This window comes from Thamnophis elegans, chromosome 16, assembly GCF_009769535.1.
Source record: "Thamnophis elegans isolate rThaEle1 chromosome 16, rThaEle1.pri, whole genome shotgun sequence".
Classification (NCBI taxonomy): Eukaryota; Metazoa; Chordata; class Lepidosauria; order Squamata; family Colubridae; genus Thamnophis; species Thamnophis elegans.
Genome location: NC_045556.1, coordinates 37,066,188 through 37,078,162, shown reverse-complemented (window position 1 = coordinate 37,078,162; position 11,975 = coordinate 37,066,188). Strand labels below are relative to the sequence as shown.

Sequence of the window (11,975 nt, the reverse complement as noted above, 5' to 3'; positions counted from 1 at the left end):
TGGAAATGGGTGCAAGAAATTACAGGAGAACAGATAAAATACAAACCCGAAATCTTTCTACTGGGAATAATCAAAGGGAAATATACAAAGAAAATTAAGTACATATTAACACACCTGTTAACTACAGCTAGAATAGCATTTGCCCAATGATGGAAACAAAATAATACCCACTCAGATGAATTAGTGATAAAAAAAAACTTTGGATTGTGCAGAGATGGACAAATTAACACTGAAATTAAAAGATAAAGAAGAGTCGGAATATTATGAAATTTGGAACAATTGGTGCAAATGGCTGCAAAACAAGAATAAAATTAATTAAGCCAAAAAAACAATATATATAAATATATATAGAACTCTGTATAAAGGTGTGTAATATAGAAGCAAAATATTATATACATGTACAGGTATGATGACATAACAATGTTGATGTAATGACTGTAACAGTGATGGGTTTCAAAAATTTTGGGAACCTACTCTGTGGGTGTGGCCTCCTTTGTGGGAGTGGCTTGCCGGCCATGTGACCTGGTGGGAGTGGCTTGCCAGCCATGTGTTCTCTCTCTCTCTCTCTCTCTCTCTCTCTCTCTCTCTCTCCTTCCTTTTGTCTCTCTGTCCTTTTTTCTTTTTTTCTTTCATCTCTCTCTCTGTCACTCTTTTTCTTTCTTCTTTCATTCTTTCTTTCTTCCTTTCTTTCTCTTTCTCTCTCTCTCTGTGTCAGTCTGTGTGTGTGTGTGTGTGTGTGTGTGTGTGTGGCAGTGGTGGGTTTCAAAATTTTTTGGAACCTCTTCTGTAGGTGTGGCCTGCTTTCCGGGTCCACTGGTGGAACCTCTTCTAACCGGTTCGGTAGATTTGACGAACCGGTTCTACCGAATAGGTGCGAACTGGTAGGAACCCACCTCTGGACTGTAAGGTGTTGTAGAAGGGAAAAAAATAATAATAAAAATCTGCTAAAAAAAAAAAGAATTTGACTTTGACAGTGATAAGATAAAGGGCGCACCAATGCACCAAAGGCGATGATCTTCAAGATACATTCCAGGGAAAACATGGAGGTGAAGACAATATTGAGGCATTTCAGCATATCTTCGTAGGGTTCGGGGGCGCCATAGAACTAAATCAAAGAAAGGGGAGGGGAAGAAAAGAGAACTTTCAGCAAGCGGAAAAAATGGGTCAAAATTACTCCAACGGGCCTCCCCAGGAATCGCCCCAGCTGTTGCTCACCTTCATCATGAGCACGATGGTGTTCAGCGCAATCAGGACCATGATAAAGTACTCGAAAGGAAGGGACACCACGAACTTCCACATCCTGTACTGGAAGGACTGCTTGTTTTGGGGCATGTAGCGGGTTAAAGGCTTGGCGCTGATGGCAAAATCTATGCAGGCCCTCTGCGCGGGAAGAGGAACAGCAAGGTGAAAAGAGAAAGCCACAAGAACACAATCTTACTTCTCCCTCCTCCTGGCCTTCTTCCCAAGCAGGGCTGTCAAATTCAATTTCACTTCCTATCAAGGTTGTGTTTGACCTCAGGGTGGGTGTGGTCAGGGTGGGCGTGGCCAGAATGACATCACCCGTGTCGGGGTGGCCAGAGTGATCTGCCAGAGAAAACGGGTTCCCGAGCTCCATTTTTGGCTGCGACAGCCTCCTGCAACCTGTTCCGGCCTAGGCTTCCCAAGATCATGAAGCCGACTCCTCGTCCCGACAAAAAATTCTTTTATTTAGGTTACAGGGAATTCCTCTCCTGCAAAGTCCATTCCCCTTTCGCTCCTCTTTTATTCCCTATGGGATTAAAATTCACCTTCCACCTGTGGCCTTACTCCCATGTCGACCCCTGTTCTTTAGCTGTTCCCTTCGCCTGGCAACTCTGCGCATGCGCACACTGGGAACAGGCTCCAGCTGTTCCTCTGCCTCACTGATGTCTGACTCTGAAGGCAGCCAATAACTGTTGGAGGGCCCTGGCCCCACTCTCTGCCTCTGGCACAGAACCCTCCTCAGAGCCTTCCCCAGACTCCAGCACCGTGTTCCTCTCCCCAACCTCTTCGCTGTCCGAATCTGCCACCAGCTCCACTGTCCGCTGGTGGGCCACAACCCTCTGTCAGAGAAACCAGAGCTCTGTTTTCACTGGCATCGGCACTGTGGGCTGGCCCTTCGCCTTTTCCAGGATGGCCCCATCAGCCAGATTGAAACACCCCACAGACTGGATCCCCCCGCCGGGTGGTTTGATACCCCTGTTCCGAACCATCAGTTCTTTGGACTTGCAATTACAGAAAATAGTTGGCTGCACATTTCATGTCACGATCTGATCGGCTTTGAGATGTGAGCCGATCTCTGCAGCTGGACCAACAGCATGGGTGAAGCAAGAAAATCTTGGAAACAAGGCATGATTCTCCCCTCCCCAAAATGTTCTGAAACCTTTTGCTACTCAATGTTCAACTCAACCGCGTAATCAGTGGTGGGTTGCTAATCCCGTTCCAACCGGTTCGGTTGGAATGGGGCCGGCGGCGTCCTCGTGCAGGTGCGCAGTTCACACATGCGTCTTAGCGCCTGTGTGATGCTCCAGCTGCTCGTGGAGAATCGCGCAGGCGCTGTATGTGCCCTGCGCCTGCGTGGAAGCGCAGAAGCCTTCAAAGACCGGTAAGGAGCGCGGGCGGGCGGGTGGGCCCTTCGCTGTTCCCGGAAGTTACTTACTTCTGGGTTCGCCGATCAACTGGTTTGTGGGGATCACCGCGAACCGGTTGAAACCCACCCCTGCGCGTAATCCTAGAGAAAGGGGAACTGCGTGCCATGTCTCCAATCAGAACAAGTACCTCGTTTTTCTCCAGGCTGCATTCAGACATCACTTTGTCTCCCTGTTCTTGGAAAGTGATGATGATCAGAGCTACAAAAATGTTCACAAAGAAAAATGGGAAGACGACAAAATAGACGACATAAAAGATGGACATCTCCATCCGATAGCCAGGACTCGGGCCTTGGTTTTCATACGTGGCATCCACGGAGTGCTTCAAAACACTGTGGAAGGGAGGGAGGGAGGGAGGGAGGGAGGAAGGGAGGGAGGGAGAAAGAAAGGAAGAAGAAGGAAGAAAGGAAGAAAGGAAGAAGAAGAAAGAAAGAAAGAAAGAAGAAAGAAGAAAGAAGGAGAAAGGAAGAAAGAAAGAAAGAAAGAAAGAAAGAAAGGAAAAGGTAGAGAGAAAGAAAGAGGAATGAAGGAAGGAGATGTGGAAGGGAAGGAAGGAAGGAGAAAGAAAGGAAGGATGGAAGAAATAAAGAAAGGTGAAAAGAAAAAAAGAGGCAGAAAGAAACAGAGAAAGGAAGGAAGGAGATGTGGAGGGGAAGGAAGGAGAAAGAAAAGAAGGAATGATGGAAGAAAGAAAAGTAAAAAGAAAGAAAGAGTGAGAAGGAAAGAAAGGTAAAAAGAAAGAGAAAAAGAAAGGAAGGAGATGTGGATGGGAAGGAAGGAGAAAGGAAGGAAGGATGGAAGAAAGAAAGGTAAAAAGAAAGAGTGAGAGGGAAAGAAAGGTAGAAGAGAGAAAGAAAGATAGAAAGAAAGAGAAAGAAAGAAAAGAAAGAGGAAGGAAAGAAAGAAGAAAAAAGATAGAAAGAAAGAAAGCAAGGACAGAGAAAGAAAGAAAAAAAGAAAGAAAGAAAGGAAGGAAGGAAGGAAGGCAGGAAGGCAGGAAGGAAGGAAGGAAGGAAGGAAGGGAAGATGAGATCAAGGTAAGTTTTCAAATTCACGAAAAAAACCAAGGAAGTTTTTCTCACCCTTGAGAAATAAGGCCAAGGATGACCAAGGACGCCAACTCACGTGGGCCAGCCTTCTCCAGTGGAGACGGTGAAGAGGGTCAACAGAGCCCAGAGAACGTTGTCATAGTGGAAATCGTATTTCTTCCACTGCCTCGGCTGAGCTTCCACTTCATCCTTCTCGTAAGCCAGATACTGGCCCCTGGAAGAGGCAAAACAAGGGGTTTAAACAAGCCACGTATCGACGCATGTCAAAACTGGGTTTGGTTTTCTCAACAGGGTTTTCACCAGCAATTCACCCGGGTTAAAGTTATTCATTTGGCTATTTCCCACTGGAAATCGGACGCTTTGCAATTCATCAGCGAAGGAATCTCTGGATAAATGTAAGCACTCCAAATGACCCTTGAGTTCTTCAGCCAAGTAAGGGAACTCTCTAAAATAGGAAGCATATTAAACCTATCTAAGAGTTCCTGTATAAGTGTGTGTTTCTGTGTCTCTGTGTGTGAGAGAGACAGAGACAGAGAGACAGAGACAGAGACAGAGACAGACAGACACACACACACACACACACACAGAGAGAGAGAGAGAGAGAGAGAGAGGGAGAAAGAGAAAGAGAGAGAGAATAACAGTCACTTCATCTTGCATTGTTTTCTGAAGTAAATTAGAATTTGGTTTGTCTAATGAAAAGAAGGACCAGGGTAGACACGAGAGCAGTCTTCCAATATCTCAGGGGTTGCCCCAAAGAAGAGGGAGTCAACCTATTCTCCAAAGCACCTGAGGGCAGGACAAGGAGCAATGGGTGGAAACTAATCAAGGAGAGAAGCAACCTAGAACTAAGGAGAAATTTCCAGACAGTTAGAACAATTAACCAGTGGAACAACTTGCCTCCAGAAGTTGTGAATGCTCCAACACTGGAGGATTTTAAGAAGAGATTGGACAACCACTTGTTGGTTGAAATGGTATACAGTAGGGTTTCCTGCCTGGGAAGGAGGTTGGACTAGAAGACCTCCAAGGTCCCTTCCAACTCTGTTACTCTGCTATGGAAAGTCCTGGAGCAGTCTGTTTGTAGGACTGTTTTACATTCTTAAAGGTAAAGGTTCCCCTCGCACATCTGTGCTAGTCGTTCCCGACTCTAGGGGGTGGTGCTCATCTCCGTTTCAAAGCCGAAGAGCCAGTGCTGTCCGAAGACGTCTCTGTGGTCATGTGGCCGGCATGACTCAACGCCAAAGGCGCACGGAACATTGTTCCCTTCCCACCAAAGGGGGTCCCTATTTTTCTACTTGCATTTTTTACGTGCTTTCGAATGGCTAGGTTGGCAGAAGCTGGGACAAGGAATGGGAGCTCAGTCTGTGATGCGGCACTAGGGACTCGAACCGCCGAACTGCCAACCATTCTGATCGACAAGCTCAGCGTCTTAGCCACTGAGGCACAGTGTCCCTTTGCATTCTTGCATTCTTAATAAAGATAGGGTCATTTTTCTTCCCTTAAAAACAATGATTATCTCCTCTGGCTACATGGAGACCTGGAAGCGTTTGCATCCACTCCAGCCCTGCCCTAACCTGCCATTAGATTGTGGCACCTGCAGTCTTTCTCCAAGTCCTTCGATTCATCGGTGCAGTAGAAGAACCGTCCTTTGAAGAGCTGCACCGCAATGACGGCGAAGATGAACATGAAGAGCATGTAGACAATGAGGATGTTGAGAACGTTCTTTAGGGAGTTCACCACGCAGTCGAAGACCGCCTGTGCCAAAGGGAGCAAAAAGACCGGTTCGGAATCATCAGAAAATCACGCTCAGATTTTCAACCTACCATTCCTCTAGTACAGGTTCGGATTGGTTCTCCCGAACCAGCAGTAAAAAAATGCTACCAGTTCGCCTGAATTGGTAGTAAAAAATGCTACCGGTTCACCTGAATTGGTAGTAAAAAATGCTACCGGTTCGCCTGAATTGGTAGCAAAAAATGCTACTGGTTCGCCCAAACCAGCAGTAAAAAAATGCTACCTGTTCACCTGAACAAGTACTAAAAAATGCTACCCGTTCCCCTGAATTGGTAGCAAAAAATGCTACTGGTTCGCCCAAACCAGCAGTAAAAAAATGCTACCTGTTCACCTGAACAAGTACTAAAAAATGCTACCCGTTCCCCTGAATTGGTAGCAAAAAATGCTACTGGTTCGCCCAAACCAGCAGTAAAAAAAATGCTACCGGTTCACCTGAACAAGTACTAAAAAATGTTACCATTCACCCGAACCAGCAGGAAAGAAATGCTACCGGTTCACCTGAATTGGTAGTAAAAAAGTGATACCATTTGCCTGAATTGGTAGTAAAAAAGTGCTACCATTCGCCTGAATTGGTAGTAAAAAATGCTACCATTTGTCTGAATTGGTAGTAAAAAGTGCTACCGGTTCACCTGAATTGGTAATAAAAAATGCTACCCGTTCCCCTGAATTGGTCGCAAAAATGCTACTGGTTGTCCTGAATTGGTAGTAAAAAATGCTACTGGTTCGCCCAAACCAGCAGTAAAAAAATGCTACCTGTTCACCAGAACAAGTACTAAAAATGCTACCGGTTCGCCCAAACCAGTAGTTAAAAATGCTACCGGTTCGTCCGAACCAACAGTAAAAATGCTACCGGTTTGCCTGAACCAGTAGTAAAAAAAGCTTTCCGGCTTTAAAAAAAAAAGGATTTCCTGCTTCCTAGCTAATCTAAATTGTGCGGCACAGTGGATTCCGTCCCCCCTCACTGTTCTACCTTTGCAGGCGTGCTCTGTAGCAGGCACCACCCATCCGCCCAGATGTCATCACATCCGCTTTTGACTCTCTGCGCAAGCGCAGAAGTCCCTGCGCATGCACGGAGGTTGCACATGCAAGCGCTCTCTCTCTCGCACGCTCACATTTGCAAACCGGTAGCCAAGGTAAGTAGATTTCACCCCTGCTCTGGTAGTCTTAAGTCAGTGGTACGATTCCACGCCTTACCTTCAGTTTGGGTAGACGCTTGATGGTTTTCAACGGGCGAAGGACCCGTAGCACACGGAGGGACTTAATGGTGTTAATATCCTTCCCTTTGTTCCCTCTGCAAAATAAAAAAATAAAAACCATGACAGCAAGAAGAGGATTTGGTTTAACTCACTGCAAAGTCATCACTGCTAGGAAAATATAGAGCATTCCCCCCCTCCCGATCTGCTCTATCCGTGATGGTGAACCTATGGCATGGGTGCCAGAGGTGGCCTGCAGAGCCCTCTCTGTGGGCATCCGCACCATGGCCAGCTGCTCTTCTGGATCCCAGGGTGCACATGCGTATTTCCAGCCACCGGAACGGCCTGAAAACAGCCATTTTCCGGGCATTTCCAGGCTGTTTTTCAGCTCTCTGGCGGAAAAAACAAGAAAGTGGCTTGAAAATGCCCCCCAAAATAGTCCGAAAACAGCCTGAAAACAGTGCAAAAATGACCCCAAATCAGCCAAATAAGAGGCATGTGAACGCCAGTGAGCTGGTCTTTGGGTTTCCGGTGCTTTTGCACTGACGAAGACCAGTTGGCCAGTATGCATTCATACATGTTCCGGTTTGGGCACTTGGTGCCGAATAGGTTTGCCATCACTGTGCTATATTTTCCCCTCTCTTGGCAGCACCCCCAAATCCAACATCTTCTCTTCTCCTGTGCACAGAAATCAAGCACAATTCGGAAAAGCACCACCGAAAGATTCCCGGCTTTTGAATTTTGTTCACCCTGGGAGCAGCGTCTTTGTTTTCATGCCAGTATCGTTCTCCCCACTTCCACCACCACCACCACCACCACCACCACCACCACCTTCTTCCCCGGTTGCAAACGGCCCAGCCGACAAACGCAAGGCGCTGGAATGGTCGACGGACATTCCATCAAATGACATAAAACTGCGCTCAATTTTATCTCATTCGGGGGATTGAATCAAGCTTCGGGACTCAAAGAGTTGGGCGGCGTGCTCCGAGGTGGTGGCCGCCGTTCACACTCGTTGCCTTAAATAAGCCCCCGCTTTGCATACGTGGCCATACGGGGATCTTCCTGTACAAAAAACTAAATAATTGTTTCTCCCAAAGAGACAGGAATGCCATCCACAGTTCCAGTCGCAATTAATGGCAAGATCGAGGCATTCCGAGAACAGAAAGAGGGCTATTTTGCCACGGGGCGGATGGGGACAATTGAACAATTTAATCATTCCCAATAAATAAATAATATTTCTTTTGTCATTCCCGTTTCGTTCTGTCCTTCCTTTTGCATCCGTACTTTAACAGCAATAGCGCTTAGACTTATATACCGCTTTGCAGGGCTTTTACAGCCCTCTCTAAGCAGTTTACAGAGTGGGGCTATTTCCCCCCCAATAATCTGGATCCTCATTTTGCCAACCTCGGGAAGGATGGAAGGCTGAGTCAACCTTGAGCCAGTCAGGATCGAACTCCTGGCAGTGGGCAGAATTAGCCTGCAATACTAAATTCTAATCCCTATGCCACCAGGGCTCTAGAATAGGAATAGGAATAAAAGAAATAGCAATAGCACTTAGACTTATATACTGCTTTATATTGCTTTTACAGCCCTCTTTAAGTGGTTTACAGAGTCAGGCTCTTTCTTTCTTTCTTTCTTTCTTTCTTTCTTTCTTTCTTTCTTTCTTTCTTTCCTTCTTTCCTTCCTCCTTCCTCCTTCCTTCCTTCCCACTTAGACTTATATGCTGCTTCACAGTGCTTTACAACTCTCTCTAAGTGTTTTACAGAGTCAGGCTCCTTCCTTCCTTCCTTCCTTCCTTCCTTCCTTCCTTCCTTCCTTCCTTCCTTCCTTCCTTCCTTCTTTCCCACTTAGACTTATATACCTCTTCATAATGCTTTTACAGCCCTCTCTAAGTGGTTTACAGAGTCAGCCTCTTGCCCCCAACAATCTGGGTCCTCATTTTACCCACCTCGGAAGGACAGAAGGTTGAGTCAACCTTGAGCCAGGTCAGGATTGAACGCCTGGCAGTGGGAAGAGTTCGCCTGCAGTGCTACGTTCTAACCACTGCCCTACCACGGCTCTAGTCTTTGTAACTGCGAATGGCCTCTGAATGAACTGTGGACAGTTGAGGACTTCCTTTAAACTCCTTCTTGGTCTTTGCCCACCCAGTTGAGCAAACTCAGCTCCAGTCTCATCTCGCCAAGGATCCCCGATGGCCACCTTGGATCGCATGCCGCTCAAACCATGCGGATCCACGGAATCAACCGACGGCTTGCGTGCCCATCATGGGAAGCAGCCCCAAGATGCTGGGCCAGTCATGCAGAAGAATGGATTTCAAGAAATGGGCATGATGGTTAGATGAGGAACACTTTGGAGATGGAATACAGAACAACCGAGTTGGAAGGGGTCTTGTAGGTCATCTAGTCCAGGGGTTTCCAACCTTGGAAACTTTAAGCCTGGTGGACGTCAACTCCAGAAATTCTGGGAGTTAACGTCTGCCAAGTTTAAAGTTGCCAAGGTTGGAGACCTCTGATCTAGTCCACCACCACCACTACCCCTGTCCAAGCAGGAGACTCTACACCATTTCTGAACAGATGGCAGTTCAATCCCTTCTTGAAAGCCTCCAGTGTTGAAGCTCCACAACTTCCGAGGGCAACTTCTGTTCCATGGGTTCATTGTTCTCACTGTCAGAAACATTCCTCCTTATTTCTAGATAGAATCTCTCCTTGGTCAGTTTCCATCAGTTCTGAAGAACTGAAATGGAGAAGCAAAATAACTTCAGGAAAGAACTGTTCTGACCTGGGCTTCCCGAGAGCATGAAGCAAACTCCTTGTCCCAACAAAAAAAACCTTTTATTAATTGGCTCATTCTGCTCATTCACATCCAGTAAAGTCTTTCAAAGGAGGATTTACGGTCACAGACTTTATCTGGCTTGGAGAGCTGCCAGGCTGATATCTGCAAAACCTGGCAAGAAGTCTCGGAGAGTCAGGAACCAATGAAGCGAACTAATGGCCTCCTGCAAACTCCACTCCCCTTTCGCTCCTCTTTTATTTCCTCTGGGAGGGGCCATTCATCGTCCACCTGTGCCCTTACTCCCAAGTCAACCCATGTTCCTTAGCTGTTCCCTTTGTCTGGCAACTCTGTGCATGTGCACACTGGGAACAGGCTCCAGCTGTTCTTCTGCCTCACTGATGTCTGACTCTGAAGGCAGCTGATAACTGTCAGATGGCTCTGGCCCCCTCTCTGCCTCCGACACAGAGCCCTCATCCGAGCCTTCCCCAGACTCCAGGACTGGCCCATCTTCCTCCCCAACCCTCCTCACTGTCTGAATCTGCTGCCACCTCCACTGGCTGCTGGCGGAGCACAATACAAAAAATAAGTCCAGTTGCCTCTTGGAAAAAATAAAGGCACCTCTGGGAGAATCTCCATAGACTTCCTTAAAGGACCTATTTCTTGAGCATACCCAATGACCATGAATTAGGTTCAGTAGAAAGACTGGACTGGACCTGCCCCTGATCTCCTTGTTTCTGCTTTGAGAAGGTTCAACGGTTGTTGGTGAAACAGATCTCCCAAAGAAAGAAGCAGAGGATGCTCCATTGGTTAAGTCATGGTGGGAATGAAAGATCAGGGAATCATGGATTCCCAGCAGAATATCTGAAGACCGGGGACTATAGGTTGCCCCTTCCCAATTTGGAGGGAATGAGTCATTTGAGCTTTGCAGCAGACTATGAAGGACAAGATGGGTGAGGGCACTCAATGGAATGATGGCAACATGGATGGACACGAAGGTTTCGGCTGCGGGCATCTTCAGGCAATAACAACGCTACAAGGAAGAGCAATAATATATTACCCAATGAAACTCCTATGGAGACGATCCCAGGGAAAGGAAAACACAGAGAAAGAGTAGAGTCACAAGGAAGACAATAATCTGAACAAAACCCCGCAACACACACACACACACACACACACACACACACTGGTTGTGTTTCCAGGAAAGAAGCCCCTCTACTTCCTGTCCTTTCAAGCGGGGACAAACAGGTGAGAATTTCGAGTCCGCATCTATCCACCCTCCTGGGTAACCAGGAAGAATAAAATACATATACTTGTGTTCATTATCACCAAAATAACACATTTCTTTTTTACATTTTACAGAATACAGAATAGCAGAGTTGGGAAGGACCTTGGAGATCTTCTAGTCCAACTCCCTGCTTAGGCAGGAAACCCTACACCACTTCAGACAAATGGTTATCCAACATCTTCTTAAAAACCTCCAGTGTTGGAGTATTCACAACTCCTGGAGGCAAGTTGTTCCACTGGTTAATTGTTTTCATTGTCAGGAAATTTATCCTTAGTTCTAAGTTGCTTCTCTCCTTGATTAGTATCCACCCATTGCTTCTTGTCCTGCCTTTAGGTGCTTCAGAGAATAGCTTGACTCCCTCTTCTTTGGGGCAGCCCCTGAGCTATTGGAAGACTGCTATCCTGTCTCCCCTAGTCCTTCTTTTCATTAAACTAGACATTCCCAGTTCCTGCAACCGTTCTTCCTATGTTTTAGCCTCCAGTCCCCTAATCCTCTTTGTTGCTCTTCTCTGCACTCTTTCCAGAGTCTCCACATCTTTTTTTACATTGTGGCGACCAAAACTGGATGCAGTATCTTGGTCACTTTCAATCTAACTGATGCAGGGCTGGGATATAAAAGTGAAGAGTGGATTCAAAGAGATTCATCCATCCCATTGGTTCAAACCTTTTAAATAATTCCCAGCTTCCCAAGCAAGTTGTGTCTCACAAGTGCTTTCCCTCCATTGGGGCAGAAATAGATGAAGTAGAAACTACTCTGAATGTTCCGAAGCAGAGTACATTTCTACTTCAAATAGTAAGTTTTCTTATAGCCCAGATTAGGAATGATCAACTCCAAAGCAAACATTAGTTTGTTCACCCCCCAAAAAACAAACAATTAAGATGGTTAAAACAAACCTTGTGTTGTGTCTGTAAAATATTCTAAACTTGGTTAGTTTTACCTTGGCTATCCCCCCCCCAAAAAAACCAGCTCAATCGTGAGTGAGTTTTAACAAACAGTATTGTGCGAACCAAGAATTTCATTCATTCAGCCAATGGGCCCAGAATATTGCAGAAAAACAAGTGAGATGAAGAAGGGAGCGGAGAAGTTACAGGAAAGGGAATTTGTTGCAGATGTCTACCAGAACGTGATTCTGACGGAAAAATTAATTCCATCGTAGAAGAAATGACAATGGCGAACAGAATAAAAACATTTGACTGAGAAGGATAAGATTCCCCAAAAAGGA

The 11,975-nt window shown here is 46.2% G+C and overlaps 1 protein-coding gene across 1 annotated transcript in view; it reads right to left on the bottom strand.

The window, feature by feature from the left end:
* CACNA1B (calcium voltage-gated channel subunit alpha1 B) overlaps positions 1-11,975 on the bottom strand; it is a 186,691-nt gene that overhangs the window by 66,295 nt on the left and 108,421 nt on the right. Inside the window, exons 26-32 of the mRNA XM_032232823.1 lie at positions 10,526-10,537; positions 6,698-6,794; positions 5,307-5,467; positions 3,792-3,929; positions 2,797-2,998; positions 1,216-1,380; positions 995-1,105 (exon numbers count right to left, since the gene is read on the bottom strand). Coding sequence (XP_032088714.1) covers positions 995-1,105; positions 1,216-1,380; positions 2,797-2,998; positions 3,792-3,929; positions 5,307-5,467; positions 6,698-6,794; positions 10,526-10,537 — 886 coding nt within the window. The remainder of the gene's footprint in view (positions 1-994; positions 1,106-1,215; positions 1,381-2,796; positions 2,999-3,791; positions 3,930-5,306; positions 5,468-6,697; positions 6,795-10,525; positions 10,538-11,975) is intronic.